Raw genomic sequence first — 21,650 nt, forward strand, 5'->3', positions numbered from 1 at the left:
ATGCTCAGCAAGGACTAAAGGGTGGGGGGCAATAGGATGGCTCTTGTCAGTAGTGTCCAGAAACAGGACAAGGGACAACAGACACAAACTGGAAGCCAGGAGGTTCCATCTGAACATGAGGGAAAACTTTGCTGTGAGGATGCTGGAGCCTAGAGAGGTTGTGGAGCCTCCTTCCCTGGAGACACTCCAAACCTGCTTGGAGACTGTGATCCTGGGCAACCTGCTGTGGGTGACCCTGCTTTAGCACTGGGCTTGGACCGGATGATCCCCAGAGGCCTTTTCTAGAGGTCTGAGAGCAGCCAGGCTCAGAGCTGCAGATCCAGGAGGGAACGGTGCAGAAACGCAGCGTTTCACCCCAGTGGTGTTTGAAATTCATATGTCTTGAGTAATGGACAATCCAAAATGAAAAGTGTGCTACTGATGGGAGAAACACTGCCAGAGGAACCGAGGGGAAACTTCTCATGCAGTAGCAGACGCTCTCACGCAGAAGAGAAACAGCGGTTGGGGTTAGCAGGTTAATTGACTAATATAACCTATGCTGTGCTTGCGACAAGGGAAGGCCTAGCGTTTTATTCCTGATAATAAAGCAGTCACCAGTCTCTGTGTAACCATCCTGCTCCCATCCATCTCAGCAACTGCCCCCTGCAGAGTCTCTTTTATGAGCTCAAGGCCACGGGACCTTTCGGGGCTCTGGTATTTTCCGTCACGGAACAGCGCTGGGCTTCTCCGGAAGAAAGCCACACGTTGGGGACTTTACCTGCTCATGATAGAATCACAGAGCAGCTTGTGTTAGAAGGGACCTTTAAAAGTCAGCCAGTCCAACCCCCCTGCAGTCAGCTGGGACATCTGCAACTAGAGCAGGTTGCTCACAGCCCCAGGCAACCTGACCTGGAATGGTTCCAGGGATGGGACATCTCCCATCTCTCTGGGAAACCTGAGCCAGGGTCTTACAATCCTCATCCTCAAACATTCCTTCCTTCTCTCCGGTCTGGATCTCCCTCTTTTGGTTCAAACCATCACTCCCTGTCCTGTCACAACAGGTCTGTCCTCAGCTTTTTTATTGGCACCTTCAAGTACTGAAAGGCCACCCAGAGATCTCCCTGGAGCTTTCTCCAGGCTAAAGAACCCCAACTCTCTCAGCCTGGCCTCACAGCAGAGGCCTTCCAGCCCTCCCAGCATTGCTGTGGCCTCCTCTGGCCCTGCTCCAACAGGTCTCTGTGCTGTGCTGAAGACTCCAGAGCTGGCTCCAGCACTGCAGGTGGGGTCTCAGCAGAGCAGAGAGGCAGAATCCCCTCCCTGCCCCTGCTGCCCACACTACTGGGGATCAGCCCACAACATGGCTGGCTCTGGGCTGTGCTCATTGCCAGCTCATGTCCAGCTTTTCACCCAGCAGCACCCCTAAGTCCTTCTCCAGAGGGCTGCTCTCCAGACCTTCATCCCTCAGCCTGTGTTGGTACTGGGGATTACCCTGACCTAAGTGCAAGACCTGGGCTTAGCTTCATTGAATCCCATGAGATTCACATGGGCCCACTTCTCAATCTTGTCTCAGTCCCTCTGGGGGGCATCCTATGCCTCAGGCATGTCAACTGCACCAGTTAGTTTGGTGTCAATCTGCAAACTTGTTGAGAGTGCCTTGGATCCCACTGTCTTTGTCACTGATGAAGATGTTGAATAGCACTAGTCCCAGTACAGATCCCTGAGCAACGCTGTCACTGATCTCCATCTGAGCTTTGAGCTGTTGACCTCTACCTTCTGGATGCAACCACAGCCCCAATTCCTTATCCATTGAAGAGTCTACCCATCAGACCCACACCTTTCCCATTGAAACAGAGCAATGCTGTGGGGGACTGAGTCAAAGGCTTTACAGAAGTCCAGACAGATGACACCCAGAGCTCAACAGAAATATCACAGCCATTATAAAGAATGGCTTCATAAAAAGCCAACTCAACTGGCTCTCTAGAACTTGTAATAAACTCCAGCTTTAACAGGAGTATTTCATCTCAATTTTCAACAGAAGGGAAGCAGGAAAAATGTAGAAACTCAAGCAGGAAAAAGCCCTGGGTGTGCTAAGTGAAAAAGGGGCAGGGGTGAGCTTCCACTTTAAGTCAAAGAGAAGCAAGCAGGGTCTCAGAAGAAAAAGACAAAGCAGACAGGACACATTCAGGTGGGTATCACAGCAGGAACATCTGGTACCACTACACCAGTCTGTGGCTGAAGGGGGTGAGCTTTAGTCTGGGCAGCCAGAAATGAGCAATAGTCTTATCAACAGGCTTTCCTTCCAGGAAGTTTGTAGATCTAATCCTTCAAAGTGTTTCTGAAATGCAGAGCCTTCTGGACCCATGGGTGGCTGTTTTCAGAAGTGCAGCTGCTCTGGGGATCCTCAGCACGTAACAGTTTGGGTTTAGAAGAGCTTTTGCTGAAGGTACTTCAAGAGAGCAAGAGCCATGCTCCTTGGCTTTGATGAGACAAGCACGGCTAAAGGTCATCCTCTGAGGAGCCACACTGCAGCCTTCAAGGCTGCAAGGAATTTGGAATGGCACTCCACAGCTAAGGCTGTGATCAACCTCCTGCTGAACTGGGTCCCTGCTGCTGTATTTCTGGACCAACATGGAAAAGAAAATTAAAACATCAAGCTTTGCTGTCTTATGAACAAGCAAAGCCCCCAGCTATGTCCTCCCTGGTGTCCACAGCTAACCAGGAGACTACACAATCAGCTCTGTGTTTTGAGCCACTACTCTGTCTGTATTGCAAAGATAAACTGGTCCAACGGGCCAGAACCCACAGACCTCAAAACCAACAGTGAGGCCAAAGAAAGCAAGAGCCCCAGTCTCATGGAAAGAGGAGAAAGCTAAGAAAGATAAGGAGACAACCAACCAGAGCACAAAAGGTTCAAGATACTTAAGAAAAAAGAAGTACTTGTGGGCAGAACAAAGATGTCTCCTTCTTCCTGACCAGTCTTTTAAAGAGCAGCAGTTGTGCAAAGTTAGTCCTCTCCCATGATCCCTCCAAGGAGCACAGAACACACAACCTAAGCAAACACCTAAAGGTCTTGCTGTGTACACCAAGCAAAAATCCTCCCAGCAAAGCTCTGACTTGGCCACTTGCTAACTGAAGTCACAGTGAATTTGTTGAGGTCAGAAGATGGAGACCACTCCTGTCCATCCAAACCATACTGGGTAGAGTGGCTGAGCTGCTAGGCAGGCATTCTGAGCTCGTTCCTGCAGATCCTGGACTGCTCTAAGGGCTCCATCTGAATTCAGCAGGCAGCTCACAGCACTTGTGCACAGATACATATTTGTGTATGCACATAAAGTGCCAACTACTTACTCCAGGCATGACTGACTTAGAACTGTCTGGAGAACTCGTCCCAGAGCTCTCCTGTAATGACATCTACCCAAACTGCAGCTTGCAGGCTGCTGACAGGCAGCACGGGGAAGGGCCACCACCCTGCTGGGGTCCCCAGGGGCCTTTGGAGAAGGTGCCCTTCCCAGCGGCGATGGCAGCTGGCTGGAGACAGCACCACTAGGTCCTGAGGCATCCCTGTGCATGACTTGGAAGCAAGACACGTGTATCTTGGTGTGGGAACCTTTGCCTTAGGTCAGAGCTACTTGGTGACCTCGGGGGAAAGGGGAGAAGACAACAAGAGTTAGGTGGCAAACAAAAAGGGGCACGGCAAGGGAATAAACATCTGGGGCACGAATCCTGTGCGAAGATGAGCCCCATTGTCTCCGAGAGAAGTGATTTAGAGCAGTTAGCTACAATTACATTAACTGCCATGTAAGTCAACAAACAAACAATTTTCTCTGACGCTTCCATCATCACTGAAAATGAAGTTTTTGAGCCCCTGGAGCAGTGCACATATTAATGTTAGCTAATTAGTTTTGTAACTGACTTTGCAGGCGATGTCGAAAGAGAGAGGAGGAGAGAATTAATGTTCAAATGCTTCTCAACAGGCATTTCCACACTTCAGAACTATAGCATAACAGAAAGCAAAGCTGCTGGGAAGTTGCCTCATGCTGAAGTGACAGAAGATATTTAATTCAGGGCTGATTAAGGTAGGTAAGGTATTCATCATAATCATGCCCAGCAGGAGGGCACAGCAAAGCTGACCTTTAGTAAGAAGAATAAGATATCATTTTGTTTTAAAGGACCAGAAGTATCCAGCCCACGCAGCCAGAAACAGAGTGCTGGTACCAGATAATTACACAACAGCAGAGCACACCTTTGATTGACTGGAGCTCTTCTAGCATAATTACACAACACTGCTTCTCTCCTCCATTTTCCTCCAACAGCTAAATTAGATACCTCCACCACCGATTCCCCTTGCCAAGGGACAGGCCTGAGTCCAGAACAACAGCGCTTTGGAGACCCAGAGATCTTCTTCATGCTTACCAATAGCTAAAGGGCAGGGGGCAAGAGGATGGGGCCAGACTCACAGAATAGAATCATGGAATTGTTAGGGTTGGAAGGGACCTCAAGGATCATCTAGTTCCAGCCCCCCTGCCATGGCTCACATTACAGCAGGTTGCGCAGAGCCACATCCAGCCTGGTCATAAAAACCTCCAGGGATGAGGCTTCTGTCACCTCCCTGAGCAACCTGTGCCAGTCTCTCACCACCCTCATGGGGAAAAACTTCTTCCTAACATCTGAATCTACCCATTTCTACTATAGTTCCATTCCCTCCAGTCCTATCACTACCTGACACCCTAAAAAGTCCCTCCCCACCTTTCCTGTAGCCCCTTTAAGATACTGGAAGGCCATAACTAGGTCTCCTCAGAGCCTTCTCTTCTCCAGACTGAATAGCCCCAACTCCCTCAGTCTGTCCTCACAGCAGAGGAGCTCCAGCCCTCTGATCATCCTTGTGGCCCTTCTCTGGACACACTCCAGCACCTCCAGATCCTTCCTGTAATAGGGGCTCCAGAACTGGAGGCAGTATTCCAGGTGGGGTCTCACCAGAGCAGAGTAGAGGGGGAGAAATCACAAATACAACAACATGAATCTTTGCCAACTCTTTTCAGAGGTGCCCAGTGACAGAGCAAGGAGCAACAAGCACAAACTGGAAGCCAGGAGGTTCCATCTGGACATAATGATAGAACCATTTCAGTTGGTCACGGACTCCAACTGTTGTCCTACACCACCATGGCCATTAAGCCATCACCCAAAGCGCCATGTCTACACGTTTTTTGAACACCTACACTCATGATGATTCCACTGCCTCCCTGGGTAGCCTGATCCAATGCCTGACCACTCCTTCTGAAAGGAAGTTTTCCCTAATATCCAACCTAACCCTCCCCTGGTGCAACTTGAGGCCATTTCCTCTCATTCTACCTTTTGATACTAGGGAGAAGAGACCCATCCTCATCGCACTACAACCTCTTCAAGTAGCTGTAGAGAGCAATGAGATCTCCCCTCAGCTTCCCCTTCTCCAGACTGAACAATCTGTGAGGGTGCTGGAGTACTAGAACAGGCTGCCCAGAGAGGTTATGGAGTATCCTTCACTACAGACATCCAAGACCCACCTGAATGTGTTCCTGTGCGACCTGCTCTAGGTGATCCTGCTCTGCAGGGCGGGTTGGACTGGACAATCTCTAGAGGTCACTTCCAGCCCCTAACATCCTGTGATGTCAAATCATGTAACCAATCATACAGTTTATCTGTTATTGGCTCTGTAGATAAGCTGCTGCTGTTTGAGCTCACAGAGACTAGATTTGGGATTGATGGCCCAGCACCCATGCCTTCAGGACCCACAGAAAGCAAACATCTTGGCTCGTGTGTGCCAGCTGGCTTTGCACACCAGGGAATGGACCCTCTGCCTTTGGGACTACAAGATGATGGTATCCTACATGGACCTTCTGAAGCTACAAATGTCAGCTCCAACAGGCCATCTGCACATCCACCCAGAGATGAGCACAATTAGGCCCAAAGTGGCAGCAGCATGCTCAAACCAAACTGGCCCATCGGTGTCCCCGGAGGCTGCAATCCCTTGTCGACATTAATATCCGGGGATGCTTTTCCTTTTCGGGGCATCTCTTCTTTCTGCTGCAAATTCTCCACTTGGTGACCAAAGCCACCCAGATCACTGCAGAGAGCAATGCAGCGTTTGTATTTTGGAAAAAAGCCTACAGGCACCATGAGTTGGCTCCCATTCATAGATTGTAAATGTAGGGATAGTGGAAAGATAACGATTATCGGATCGGACCTCCTGCCTCGCTCAAGCCACTGAACTGCGCCGTGTGACTGACCTAGAAAGGACCCTTCCAAAAGCACTCAAATTCTGAGAGCCCTGCTTCCACAAACAATAAAACAACTACTGCTGGCATTACAGTATCACAGTATCACAGTATCACTTAGGTTGGAAAGGACCTCGATGATCATCGAGTCCAACCTGACACCGCAGACCCCATGACTAGACCATGGCACCAAGTGCCACATCCAATCTCCCCTTGAACGCCTCCAGGGTTGATGACTCAACCACCTCCCTGGGCAACCCGTTCCAATGACGAATGACTCGCTCGGTGAAGAACTTCCTCCTCACCTCGAGTCTGAACCTCCCCTGGCGCAGCTTGAGACTGTGTCCCCTTGTTCTGGTGCTGGTTGCCTGGGAGAAGAGGCCAACTCCCTCCTGGCTACAACCACCCTTCAGGTAGTTGTAGAGGGCAATAAGGTCACCCCTGAGCCTCCTCTTCTCCAGGCTAAACAATCCCAGCTCCCTCAGCCTCTCCTCATAGGGCTTGTGTTCAAGGCCTCTCCCCAGCCTTGTTGCCCTTCTCTGGACACGCTCAAGTGTCTCAATGTCCTTCTTAAACTGAGGAGCCCAGAACTGGACACAGGACTCAAGGTGCGGCCTAACCAGAGCAGAGTACAGGGGCACTATGACCTCCCTGCTCCTGCTGGCCACACTATTCCTAATGCAGGCCAGAATGCTATTGGCCCTCCTGGCCACCTGAGCACACTGCTGGCTCATATTCAGGTGGCTGTCGATCAGCACACCCAGGTCCCTCTCTGTCTGGGAGCTCTCCAGCCACTCCGACCCCAGCCTATAGCTCTGCATGGGATTGCCATAGCCAAAGTGCAGCACTCGGCACTTGGACTTGTTGAAAGCCATCCCATTGGACTCTGCCCATCTTTCCAGTCGGTCGAGGTCCCTCTGCAGAGCCTTTCTACCCTCTAATTGACTAACATCTGCCCCTAACTTTGTGTCATCTGCAAACTTGCTGATGACTGACTCTACCCCTTCATCCAGATCATCAACGAATATGTTGAAGAGGACAGGGCCCAGCACTGATCCCTGGGGGACACCACTGGTGACTGGCCTCCAGCTGGATGCGGCACCGTTCACGACCACTCTCTGGGCCCGGCCCTCCAGCCAGTTCCTAACCCAGCACAGAGTGTAGTGGTCCAATCCACAGGCTGACAGCTTAGTCAGCAGTTTGCTGTGGGGGACGGTGTCAAAGGCCTTGCTGAAGTCTAGGTAGACCACATCCACAGGCCATTGCTGCTCTCACCATTAAACAGAGGAAAACAAAACAGCTTTTGACTTTCTTTCCCCCCCTAGCTGCAGATGCTGGGTGTTCTGCCGTCGGCTGATCATTTCGAAGACCTCCATCCCATCATGCATCTCCTATGATTCCACTCAATAGACACCAAATTTACAACATCAGATCTCAATATGTTCTTCCCCGGATAAAATGAGTAATTTGTGATGCTTTTGTCTGCAGCTTATCTTCCAGAGAACAAATTCATCTTGCAGAGCTGCTCTGTACCATCTGCAACACCCAAGACACTGCTGAGACCAGAGCGGCCACAGCACTTCAGGGAGGCTTCTGACACTGTCTCCCAGAACACAGCCCAGGGAGCTGGGGTTGCTTAGCCTGGAGAAGAGGAGGCTCAAGGGAGACCTTATTGCTGTCTACAACTCCCTGAAGGGAGGTTGTAGCCAGGTGGGGGTTGGTCTCTTCTCCCAGGCAGCCAGCACCAGAACAAGAGGACACAGTCTCAAGCTGTGCCAGGGGAGGTTCAGGCTGGATGTTAGGAAGAAGTTCTTCCCAGCAAGAGAGATTGGCCATTGGAATGTGCTGCCCAGGGAGGTGGTGGAGTCACCATCACTGGAGGTGTTTAGGAAGAGACTGGATGGGGTGCTTGGTGCCATGGTTTAGTTGATTAGAAGGTGTTGGATGATGGGTTGGACTCTATGATCTCAAAGGTCTCTTCCAACCCCCAGCATGCTGGGATTCTGTGACTCTGCAATGCTCACACATAACACTATGCTCTTATTTCACTGCTCCACTCACCAAAGCACCTTAATCACAGTCTGAGAGAGAAGGGATGAGAGATTAATGAAACCCTAACAGGTGAGAGCAGCAGGGGGAAGCAAACGAAGGCAGGGCAATAAATAATTCTCAGCTCTCATCTCTTGGAAAGTCTTTGTTGTGAAAATGAGCACAGAAAACCACCTGCCCAAACAGTGGCCATGGATGTTACAGGGGAGGATGCCAGTTAAAAACAAGCAGCACTGCTACATTTAGAATACACCTGGGAGGAAAAAAAGGTTTCAGCAGTGAGCTCAGGAAGGAGAAGGATAATCCCTGCAGTAAATCAATACACAAACCTCATCCTGAATAAGCTGGGCAATGCACTGAAGAAAACTGTTCAGTGCTGGATATTCTTGGCCACAAAGGAAGCAAAATACAGTTTTCTGTATGTTGAGGGTGGAATTGAGCTCTAGACACCCAGGTTATCTCTGTAAGTGCTTGGTCTTGGTGCTCCCCACACAGTGGGGCATGGAGAGTGATCCAGCTGACCCTCATGCAGACAGTTACACTGGGCTGGCCTAACCACTACCTATGCTCTGTTTGCTGGAAGGGTCAAGAGCAGCTATTCCTTGCTCCAAGTGGTAGAGAAGCAGCAGGCTGAGGGTGAAGAGAACAGGGATTTGGATGCTAGAATAAAACAATAGGAGAGGAAATTCACCCCAGCAGATGAGCACACCGAATTTCTAATGCCAACCTCATCCTCTGTGCATTAGTCTCTGTTATCACCTTGCCACATTTAACGTGTCATTTTCTCCAGACAAGACAGAAAGGTTTCCTATCCCTGTTTCATAATATCATTCACCTCATCCTAAGCCTCCTATAAAAGCTGCCTTTTTATTTCCATTTTCCCCCTTTAAGATGTCTGAAGATACTTAAACTTTGTGCTCACTGGAGGGGGAATAAACAGACAATTTACAACCCCATCTCCTCCATGCCTGATATGACACAAATTGTTCCCATTATTACTTCAGGTCAAGTTTTATACTCTGCGAGTCCTGAACTTTTGCTCAGTGCTCCAAACTCATTTCCCTACAACTACACATTGGCTGCACCGAGTTTGCATACCCAAAAGACCTTCTTAGCCTCAAGGCTGAGGAACATCAGCACTGGCACATGGCAAGCAGTTGGTCAGACAGGAATAAAGGAGTCAGGAGAATCTTAGATCACAGTATCGCCAAGGCTGGAAGAGACCTCGAGGATCATTGAGTCCAACCTGTCACCACAGACCTCATGACTAGACCATGGCACCAAGTGCCACATCCAATCCCCTCTTGAACACCTCCAGGGATGGGGACTCCACCACCTCCCTGGGCAGCACATTCCAATGACGAATGAGTCGCTCGGTGAAGAACTTTCTCCTCACCTCCATCCTAAACTTCCCCTGGCACAGCTTGAGTCTGTGTCCTCTTGTTCTGGTGCTGGTTGCCTGGGAGAAGAGACCAACTCCTTCCTGGCTGCAACCACCTTTCAGGTAGTTGTAGAGGGCAATGAGGTCACCTCTGAGCCTCCTCTTCTCCAGGCTAAACAATCCCAGCTCCCTCAGCCTCTCCTCATAGGGCTGTGCTCAAGGCCTCTCCCCAGCCTTGTTGCCCTTCTCTGGACAACTTCAAGTGTCTCGATGTCCTTCTTAAACTGAGGGGCCCAGAACTGGACACAGGACTCAAGGTGTGGCCTAACCAATGCAGAGTCCAGGGGCACAATGACTTCCCTGCTCCTGCTGGCCACACTATTCCTAATGCAGGCCAGGCCTTCTTGGCCCCCTGGGCACACTGCTGGCTCATGTTTGGGCGGCTGTCAATCAGCACCCCCAGGTCCCTCTCTGTTTGGCAGCTCTCCAGCCACTCTGACCCCAGCCTGTAGCTCAGATGCTGCTGGAGTTCTGGACCTATGGCACACTACTTTCCCGGGAAGGTGCAATGCAAATGTAGTTCAGCAAATGCTGCTGCTGCTCCCTTCAGCTGATACCCCAGGCACAGCTGTACAACTTCTCCCAGCACATTTTCCAAGCAATACTGTCTGAATAATTTTGACTACTAGACCTTTCAACACACTCCCTTTTTCTGTCCTATACATATCTCAGATTAAGCTTCAGCTATCAACTTTTCACCCTGCACTGCGATAAGAAGCCAGGCACTTGCCGTGCTTATATTGGAAGGAGATGTGATGGAGAGCTGGGAATTACCAGCAGATTGCATTATATTTTACTTACTTTTGGGTTATGATTAGAGAGCAGGCACAGAATGACTACAGCACAGCCCATAGGAGACAGACAACTGTAACTTGACTACTTCTAAAAGCAGCCCAAAGCAGAAAAATATCTTCCTCCCGGGCTCAGCATATATTAATGTAAGGCTTACAATATGTTGTCTGAATTGGGTGTCCTGTCACTGCTGCTTAATCATCTTCCCTTGTACCCTGCCTCTAAGTTGTAATGTGGTGGAAGGAGGTGGAGGGGGTGCTTTCAAGGCAGCGTGTAAAGAAGCTGAGGGGCCTGGAGCATCTCTGGCAAAAGCCAGGAACTTGGCAGGTAAAGAACACATCGATGAACTGCCTGCCAAACAGCCACACATGTAAACTGAATTTGGACCACAACATGCCAATGGGTTGCTGCAACTCCAGGTTGGTTGTGTTTTAACTTGAAACATGCATCAGACTCAAAGTGACTGAATTTATAGAGCTCTTTCTCATTTAGGTCACTGCTGCTGAAGTATTTCACCTGAGCTCCACAGCACAGTGTTTGCTTCTCAGTCTGTATTCCTTATACACTCCCAGACAACTTGAACCCCAGGAGCCACCAGGGAATGTTATGCTGACTCCAGCTTACTTTCTTGCCAAGAAGGTGAGAAGGGAGAAAAAAAACCCAGCCACCCTAGTAAAAATGTATCTGCCTTCAGAGAATAGAGAAAACCTCAAAGACTTACATTATTTCACAGATTAAGGGTTATCTGCCTGAAAACTACTGATTAGATTATGCATTTGAATTCACAAGTAAGAGCAGAAACATCTGAAGCAGAAAGAGGATGAAGAGGAGAAGAGTTATCAGGCATCAGCCTGCTTTATTACAAGAAAGATGATCCTCAGAGCACACTGATACCATTCCCATTTCTGCACTGGGAAGCACACCCAGACAAGAGATTTTTGGATAGGCAAGGAACTGGCACTTGCACAGAACTGCAGCACTGTAAAAATTAATCCCCAGAACGGTGGTGATCAGTTACAACAGAGGAATAAACCACCCTTGAACACAACAGTTACACGGCTGGGGTGCCTGTGGCTGCCAAGAGCTTCATCCCTGCAGGAGGGCTGGAAGGGGAATCTATGGGAATGGGCAGATTTCACCCTAAAATTCAGAAGCAGGGGAGCAATGCAACTCAGCCCTTAGGGAAAATTACCTTAATACACTTAAATATAGAACATGCACACGGGCTCACTTGAATAAAGCCTGGCTGCTCTCATTTTGTATGCAAGAGGAGCAACTGCACAAGACAAAGCTCCTAAAAATAATCGCAGGTGTAGCTCAGCCCAACCTCTGCTCTGTCTTTGCCTTACACAGGGCTCTGCCTTCCATGGTTTTAGCAGTTACTACAGCAAGAGACCCCCAGGAATGTGTGGTCATCTGCCCTGTGGCACACAGGACTTGGTTCTCTACAAACACAGCTCTGCCAGATAGTGGTACAATACTGTGGGTGCTGGAGCATGGCCAAAGAAGGGCAAACAAAGCTGGTGAAAGGTCTAGAGCACAAGTCTGGTGAGGAGGGAACTGAGCTGGCTCAGCCTGGAGAAGAAGAGGCTGAGGGCAGAGCTTCTGGCTCTCTGCAACTCCCTGAAAGGAGGTTGGAGCCAGGTGGGGCTGACAAGAACACCTCTGGAAGCTGATACAGTCTATGGTTAGTGGAAAGAGAAAGATGTGGCACCGAAAGTTGCCTCTTTAAGCAGCACACAACAGTTCTTCAAGCTGTGGGTGGCTTCTCCCACCTTTCTCTTATGCTAGTGTGTTCCAGGGAATTAAAAGACAACCTCTCCAAAACCTTTTAATTTGAAAATGAGGATTAGCCTTTTTCTAAGAGATTAAAGGGGGAGCTAATGCTACTCAGAGGTTCAGTGCTGAACCGCTCTCTTTTGAAGCAGACGTGAAGAGTCCCCTCCCTGGGGGGAGGTTGTGTTTGTGCCTGCCTACAACCTGAGTTCTGACAACTCAGGACTTTAACCCCCCATTTTTCTGTCCTTCACAGAAACTGCAGCATCAGGATACTAAAATAGCATCATTTGTCACTGAAACTGTAATGGAAAGCACACTATTATAAATCCCCAAACAGAGGCATTTATAGATTAGTGGAGCTTATCCTCAAGTGAAGGTTAATGCTATGCATTTGTGAATAAATACAACTATAAAAAAGTCATTCAAGAGCCAGCATTGGGCTCTGCCAGTTCAACCTCTCTGCGTCGCGACGCCCAGCAACTCTGTTTAATCTTCCAGACCACAGCTGCCACCAGGAGCAAAGACAGGAAACAACTGCAAAGGCAAAAAAAGAGAAAAGAAATATCTTATTGTCCTTGTTCAGAACATAACAGCAGCTGAGAAACTCCAAGCAAATCGAAAAAGATCAGCTCAAAAGTTCCCTAGAATTCTTCCAGGTACTTTGAGGAGAGATAATAGAGCAGAGCAAAGCCTCTGGCACAGTTCAGTGCTCGTGACACCCAGGGAGGAGCCATGCACCTCTATCTGCAGAACAAACCGGGCCACAGGTCCCTCTTTGACCTCTTTATCCATCCCCCAATTTTCACCAGGAAATCAGAACAGCCAGGTCAAAAGACTTAATCAAATTGGAAAAGCCAGCATTGACTCTCTCGGGTGGTATTGCAGGTGAGAGGATAACCCAAAGCGCTGAAAGCCTTGAAAGGAGGAGAGGAAAAATAGATGATTTTTTTTTCTCTCTCTCTTCCCAATGACAAAAAACAAGATAAAGTGGAGAGGATTCTTTATAGCTGGCTCTTGCAGAACTACAGGCATTTCTTGATTTCCCCAAATCTATATTGCCTGCCTTAATTCTGCAGAGCAGGAAAAGCTGAGCAGATTTATCAACGCTGGAGAGAATGCAAAAGCAGCAGATTGAGCAAAAAGCAGTTAGAATAATAAAAAGAATAATAAAAGTCAACTTTTATCAACAGTTATGATCTTATCATGCTGAATACTTAATGAGCAACTTCAAGGCACACAGGCTTTCCAAGATGGAAATTTTCCCCTTTGTACATCTGAACCCCAGTGAAAGCCTCTCTCCTCAAGTGCTGCACTGATGTGTAGGAGAAAGTCTCCAAACCTCCCTTCCCGTGCTCCAGTGGATATCTCAGAGAGTGTTTAAAGGAAGATGAACCAGAAGAGATGATTTATTTCTTAGCATGAGGAAAAACCTCTTCGCTGGGAAGGTGCTGGAGGACACAGTCTCAAGCTGCACCAGGGGAGGTTTAGGCTGGAGGTGAGGAGAAAGCTCTTTGCTGAGAGAGTTGTTGGCCATTGGAATGTGCTGCCCAGGGAGGTGGTGGAGTCCCCATCCCTGGAGGTGTTCAGGAGGAGACTTGACAGGGTGCTTGGTTACATGGGTTAGTTGATTAGGTGGTGTTGGGTGATAGGTTGGATGTGATGATCTTGAAGGTCTCTTCCAACCTGGTCTATTCTATTCTATTCTATTCTATTCTATTCTATTCTATTCTATTCTATGGGATTGGACATGGCACTTGGTGCCATGGTTTAGTCATGAGGTCTGTGGTGCCAGGTTGGACTCGATGATCTTTGAGGTCTCTTCCAACCTTGATTCTGATTCTGTGAGCCCTGGGGCAGGCTGCCCAGAGAGGTTGTGGAGTCTCCTTCCCTGGACAGAATCCAAACCCACCTGGACACTGTGATCCTGAGCAAGCTGCTCTGGGTGCCCCTTCTTTAGCAGGGGGTTTGGACTAGATGATCTCCAGAGATCCCTTCCAACCCCCACCACACTGGGACTGTGTGAAGGCTGCCCAGGGCACTGGTGGAGTCCCCATCCCTGCAGGGATTGAAGAGCCACGCAGATGGGATGCTGGAGGACACTGCCCGGTGGTAACACACGGGCACCGTGTGATGCACCCTCATTATTCTTCAAGCTCAGACATGCACAGAAATGTGTTTTACTATCCTACAGTAGATACTATTAAAAGATTTGCACTTGCATGACTTCAGCATTAAAACATCTGCACAGCTTTTGAAGGCTCCTACGGTGCTTATTTCATGACCAATTCAGGCAGGATCATGGGGAGATTTGTTTGGCCTTTTGCATTTTAAGAGGTCCATATTCCAAATCACTTCCCCCACGCTTCCTCTCAATTATTAAAACCTGCCATTATGTCCCTGCCAGAGCCTGCCCATTCCTCTGCAAACACTCATAGTTTAGACAAGCATTTTTAATGGCTGGTTTATTCTCCTTTTCGAGAGGTACTGGATTATTCCTGACTTCTGCAGTAAAAAAACAGCCACCGTGCCCCTATTAAGGTAAAGAGTATACATTAAATCTTTAGTGCCTCTTTTGGTAAGGGACATGTATTATTGAGGGTTTCCTACCTTCAGCTTTCCCTTCCCTTCCTGAAGCTCCCAGCTGCTGCATTAAGCAACGGCAGACTAAGCATAGCACCTGGGAGCAGGATCTCTCTCCTGGCCAGGGTCACGTTTCGATTAGATGGATTTCTGTTGAGGCCACACTTGAACAGGCACGAGTGAATGATGGACCAGCAGAATTCTTGAGTGCCAACATTTGTCTTGGGACTTCCCCAAGGCACAAATGCTACCACACTCACTCAATGGCTTTGGTTAGCTGTTTTTCTTCTTTTAAGCTCCCTCTTTCCTTAAAGAAACCTGAAGCAACATTGGCTTTGTTTCTGAGATGCAAAGAGGACAGTGCTCCCCCAAAAGCACTAAAACCCCAATAACCTTTACAGTGAGGGTGGGCAGGCACTGGGAACAGCTTGTCCAGGGAGGTTGTGGATGCTCCCTCTCTGGAAGTAGAATAGAATAGAATAGAATAGAATAGAATAGAATAGAATAGAATAGAATAGAATAGAATAGAATAGAATAGAATAGAATAGAATAGACCAGGTTGGAAGAGACCTTCAAGATCATTGCATCCAACCTATCACCCAACACCACCTAATCAACTAACCCATGTAACCAAGCACCCTGTCAAGTCTCCTCCTGAACACCTCCAGTGTTTAAGGAGAGGCTGGATGAGGCCTTGAGCAATCTCATCTAGAGAAAGGTGTCTTTGCCAGTGCTAGAGGTGTTAGAACTAAGTGGTCTTTAAGGTCCCTTCCAACCCAAACCATTCTACACATCTATGAATCTATCCATGCCAAACCAGCACAGCCAAACACGAGCTACATCTGTGCTCTGCTTTGTTTTCAGTAACATTTTCACATCACCATACAAATGCAAGGTGGAAATAAAACAAAACCTTGAAGGCAGCAGGAGAAGTGTTCCTGGCTCCACACTTAATGTAACCATGAAAACAACAATATTCAAAACATCTGCAGGAGTCCCCAGGACATGCTGCCAAAGCACAGCACCTGCCAGGCAATTGCCTTGACGTCATGACTCCAGTGAGAAGCTTCATCTCAGGATAAATCTTTTTAGATGCATGTCATGGGCAGTAGCTGCTGCCATGGCTTAGCCTAGTCTACCTTCTCAACAGCCCTTTATCTGGGGAAAGGAGGTGGATATCCAGAGGGCAAAAGGCCAGATGCTTCATCAATCTCTAGCACCCCTGTCAGAGATTTGCCTCCAGGAGATGTTTCTCAGGAGGTCTAGCACACAGATGAAAGCTGCTTTGTGCTGGGCACAACCAGCAAAGCCAAAACAATCTCCACCTTCCTGGAGGTGACCCTTACAGGACACATGTGCTCCATGAATCTATCAGACAGCACCAGAAACACACACTGAAATGAAGTCACATGCCAAAACATGCTGATGAAAATGGCTTCATTGCAGGACAAATTCGACCCCAGTGAGCTGATTTGCTTGACTTAAAGCCAGCATCTCCCTACATATTCATTTACTCCCTTGAAAAGAAAGCTAGAGGACCAAGAGGATTAGGTTTATCCTTGTATTAAATCCCCTTTCCAAAATGCAACGTTGTACATGTCTGTGCACACCACAAGGGTGTCTCTGCCCTGTCCCACTTCTGGCACCTCAGCCAAGCCCTTCCAAAGAGAGCACAGTGAGACATTAACAATTAAGGATCAGGAAAACTCTTCCCTAAGTGCTCGCCACAGCCTCCTGCGTCTCAGAAGAACAGCACCATGCATCTTTGGACTGTCACAAGGAGGCAGCAAACACCCACAAAAGTTACAAAAGCACTGAGGAAATCTCTTCTCCCCCTTGCACTACAACCCCTTAGGGCATGTTAAGGATAGTGCTTGCTTGCTAGGTTGGGGTCATCGCCTGTTGAAAGAACCCTGGGGGTAGAGCAAAGTGAAGATCTATCTGCTGGGTTTGCTCAGTCTGAAACAAGTTAAAAGGTCCTGTCCTCCCATCAGCAGCTTTAAAGAAGCTTTTTTTTCCCCATACCTTCACTAGGAAAGCAACTACAAGTATGGAAGTGAGGGAAAGAAACAGCTATGTGGAACAAGAGCTGTGCTGGAAAATGATTTGGAGGGGTTGGCAGAGTCCTGGTCAAATGCCACACTCTGCCCTGCTTTTCTCCAGAACAGCCTCAGTGACCTCTCAGTCAGTGATGAATATCCATCTCTAAACGGCTTTAAAAATAAACCTCAGCTTCAGGACTAGTTTTACCTTCTCCTTTTCTTTCTTTCTCCTCCAAAAATATGAGCCTACCGAGACCCTCCTTCATTCCTGAGACCCACTGGTCATTTGAATCTTCCCTCGCTCTTGCCATCTCAAACAACACTTTTGTATCATTTCTCCTCATCTGTTTCTCTGAGGCAAAAATGATCAAAGAGCTGGATCAGAGAGCACAGAAACACAGAATGGTTTGGCTTGGAAGGGACCTTGAAAGCTCATCCAGTCCAACCCCCCTACAGTCAGCAGGGACATCAGCAACTAGAGCAGGTTGCTCACAGCCCCAGATACCCTGACCTGGAATGGTTTCAGGGATGGGACATCTCCCACCTCTCTGGGCAGCCCAGGCCAGGGTCTCAACACTCTCAGTGTAAAACATTTCTCCCTTCTCTCCAGCCTGAATCTCTTTTAGTTTAAACCATCACTCCTTGTCCTGTCCTAACAGACCCTGCAATAAAGATAGGATAGAATAGACCAGGTTGGCAGAAACCTTCATGATCATCGTGTCCAACCTATCATTCAACACCACCTAATCAACTAACCCATGGCACCAAGCACCCTGTCAAGTCTCCTCCTGAACACCTCCAGGGATGGCGACTCCACCACCTCCCCAAGCAGCCCATTCCAATGGGCAATCACTCTCTCTGTGTAAAACTTCCTCCTAACATCCAGCCTAAACCTCCCCTGGCACAGGCTGAGACTGTGTCCTCTTGTTCTGGTATTGGTTGCCTGGGAGGAGAGACCAACCTCTGCCTGTCTACAACCTCCTTTAAGGTAGTTCATCTCTCAAAGGCCCCTTTAAGTACTCAAAAGCCACAATAAACTCTCTCCCTTCTTTTACAGTTTATGGACTATATTCTATTTGATAAACAGTTTACTTCAGTAAGCCTTAATTATGTATTAGGTGAAACACCATAAATGAGCAAGATGGTTATGAGCAAGCTCCTCTCTGTGGGCGTCAATGCCAGCACTGGTGGTTGCTGGAGAGTGTCCAGAGAAGGGCAACAAAGTTGGTGAGGGGCTTGGAACACAGCCCTGTGAGGAGAGGCTGAGGGAGCTGGGGCTGCTTAGCCTGGAGAAGAGGAGGCTCAGGGGAGACCTTCTTGCTCTCTACAACTACCTGAAGGGAGGTTGTAGACAGGCAGATCTTGGTCTCTTCTCCCAGGCAGCCAGCACCAGAACAAGAGGACACAGTCTCAGGCTGTGCCAGGGGAGGTTTAGGCTAGATGGTAGGAAGAAGTTCTTCATTGAAAGAGTGATTGCCCATTGGAATGGGCTGCCTGGGGAGGTGGTGGAGTCACCATCACTGGAGGTGTTCAGGAGGAGACTTGACAGGGTGCTTAGTTGCATGGGTTAGTTGATTAGGTAGTGTTGGATGATAGATTGGATGCAATGATCTTGAAGGTCTCTTCCAACCTGGTTTATTCTATTCTATATAGGGCTTGGGCGCTCTTTACGCCGCAGGGTAACCCTGCTCCGACAGGAAAAGCCTGAACTCACCCCCCACCCCCCCCTTGCCTGCTTAGATTCCATACTCTGAGCCCCCATTCGTAGCACAGATGATATTCTTTCCACTCCAGCTCTCCTTAAAGCTCTTTTTTCATTTTTAAATAGCTGGAAAACTCCATCAGCACTTCGATACGAGGCATCCATCTGCGGCGGCAGGGCCCAATTATCAAAGCCTCCTGCCACGTTTGTCAACATCACAACTGCTAGTAAAAAAATGGCACTTTTAAGTGCCAGGATATACAGCAGCCTCAACACTAATATGTTTTAACATATACAGGGCAGTTAATGATTTCAGAAAGCGCTGTGATGATCACTGGAAACACAGCCCAAATGATTTTGATGAATTGGAAGCCATCGCCAGCGCTATTTGGGAGTAAATTCTCATCTGGTGGGGAGAGTTATAGGCCGCGATTTGGTAAGCACTCGAGGCACTAAACCTCAGCATAATTGGAACAAGGCCACAGCACCCTGCCTTCCTGCCTGCAGACAGACAGCCTGCTGTTTTCATAAGTCCAGAGAGGGGTGGTCAATGGTGCCACGTCCAGCTGGCAGCCAGGCACCAGTGGTGTGCCCCAGGGATCAGTGCTGGGCCCCATCCTGCTCAACATCTTTACTGATGAGGGGATTGAGTCCATCATCAGTAAATGTGCAGATGAGACCAAGCTGGGGGCAGGTGTTGATCTGTTAGAGGGTAGGAGAGCTCTGCAAAGGGACCTTGACAGGCTGGACAGATGGGCAGAGTCCAAGGGCATGAGATTGAACACATCTAAGTGCCAGGTTCTACACATTGCCTACAACCACCCCATGGAGCAGCACTACAGGCTGAGGCCAGAGTTCTTGGAGAGCAGCCAGGGAGAAAGCGACCTAGGGGTACCTGGGCCACAGTCTCAAGCTGCACCAGGTAGCTGTAGAGAGGAATAAGGTCTGCCCTGAGCCTCCTCTTCTCCAGGCTAAACACCCCCAGCTCCCTCAGCCTCTCCTCACAGGGCTGTGCTCCAAACCCCTCCCCAGCTTTCTTGCCTTTCTCTGGACACCTTCCAGCAACTCAACATCTTTCCTAACCTGAGGGGCCCAGAACTGGACACAGGACTCAAGGTGTAGCCTAACCAGTGCTGAGTACAGGGCAGAATGGCCTCCCTGCTCCTGCTGGCCACACTGTTCCTGATACAGGCCAGGATGCCATTGGCCTTCTTGGCCACACTGCAGGCTCATGTTCAGCCTACTATCAACCATTACCCCCTGTCCTTTCCAGCCATTCTGACCCCAGCCTGTAGCCCTGCAAGGAAGCAGAGATACTAACAAAATATTTACTATTGCCTGCCAAAACAGGTCAAATCACCTCTGTGGTGCTTCTGCTTGATCGTGTTGCTGCATTGTTTTGGGTAAGTCTAACAGCAACTTTCTCTGCTCCTTTCTCCTTTTTGTACAGTGGGGTAGGGGGTAGAAAAAAGGAGAAGCAAGTAGCTTGTTCTTGTGCTGTTTATTAGTTGTAAATACTGTAACTACTGTACATAATTCATTGCATTTCATTGTAGAGTGTAGCTTGCTTGTAAATACAGCTTTCATTTGCTTCCAACTGGGCTGGTCTGGAAAAGCCAATGTTGGGGGGGGTGAAATTTCAACCCACCACAAGATCCTGCAAGGCAACAGCAAGCTTTGCAAATTAAAGAGCTCTGCTACAAAAAGCAGAGGAGGAAAGAGGGGGAAAAGCCACAACTGGCTTACAGTGGATTCAGCTCTGCAAAGGTTAACAATGGTCAGAAAATAATTTCTGCTGCAGCTCCAATTCTAATGCAGCATTAATGACACCATAACTTCACCCTTCCACCAGCCATTACCCACTGACATTTGCTTAGCTTAAAATAAAACCTTAATGTGTTGTCAAATAAAATAATGCTAACATACAGCCCCACACCTGGCCCCGTGCTCCACACTGCTCTGCTCCTGAAGGAGCTGCAGGAGCATCCTGGCCTGCACATTAGTGTGGCCAGCAGGACCAGGGCAGGGATTGTCCCCCTGTACTCAGCACTGGTGAGGTTACAGGTTTGGGCCACTCACTCCAAGAAGCATGTTGGGGTGCTAGAGTGTGACCAAAGGAGGACAACAAAGCTGGTGCAGGGTCTAGAGCAGAAGTCTTGTGAGCAGCAGTTGAAGGACTTTTGAATGGGGGTTGTTCAGCCTGGAGGCTGAGGAGGGACCTCACTCTCTATAACTCCGTGAAAGGAAGCTGGAGCCAGGTGAGGGTTGGTCTCTCCTCCCATGGAAGAAGTGACAGGACTTGAGGAAACAGCCTCAAGTTGTACCAGGGGAGGTTTAGGTTGGCCATGAGGAACAATTCCTTCCCCAAAGGGTTGCCAAGCCCTGGAACAGGCTGCCCAGGGCAGTGCTGGAGAGATTTAAAGGATGATGTTGAGTTTAAGGTGGCCTGTATCTCCAAGGTGGTTTTACCAACTGTCTTCAGGCTCTGCAGAAAGCCTTTTCATTACCTCCATTTGATGTGAGACTTTTCAGCCAATCCTCTCTCATTAACATCACAGGGGGCTATCAGCCATTACTTATTTATGGTCTAAATGGGATCCAAGTCTAATTACAAAACACACCCTGGAGCATCAGAACTGCAAGCACTTCACTCCTTGCCCCTACAAACAGCAGAGATGGATCCTGCTGTTCCAACCCACTGCTTATTGAGTGAGTTATAGTGACTGCAAAAGGAAATACTGGGAGAGGAACTCAGCAGTGGTTACAGTTAAAGAATGGGAGAGTTTTTAATGCATTATAAATGCTTACTTGGAAAACACCAATCAACTGCCTTCTCCTAAATACACATCTTATTGCTCTGGCACGTTAAACAGCACAGCAACAGAACCTCTCAAGGAGATCCACAGGAGAGCAGTGAAGGAGGGAAGGAAAACTCCTGTTGGCTATTTTCAATCTGCCTAACTTCTCACAGAACCTAAACATGGTAGGGACTGGAAAGCACCTGTGGGGATCATCCAGTCCAACCCCCTGCTAAA

At 48.6% G+C, this 21,650-nt stretch overlaps 1 protein-coding gene across 1 annotated transcript in view; it reads right to left on the reverse strand.

Moving 5' to 3' along the window:
* ATRN (attractin) overlaps positions 1 to 21,650 on the reverse strand; it is a 166,607-nt gene that overhangs the window by 26,952 nt on the left and 118,005 nt on the right. The window contains exon 26 of the mRNA XM_068149435.1: positions 12,747 to 12,825. Within this exon, the coding sequence (XP_068005536.1) occupies positions 12,747 to 12,825 (79 nt within the window). The remainder of the gene's footprint in view (positions 1 to 12,746; positions 12,826 to 21,650) is intronic.

The sequence above is a fragment of the Melanerpes formicivorus genome, unplaced genomic scaffold, assembly GCF_026170545.1.
Source record: "Melanerpes formicivorus ecotype bairdi unplaced genomic scaffold, bMelFor1.0.p_v2 SCAF_18, whole genome shotgun sequence".
In the NCBI taxonomy this organism is placed as follows: Eukaryota; Metazoa; Chordata; class Aves; order Piciformes; family Picidae; genus Melanerpes; species Melanerpes formicivorus.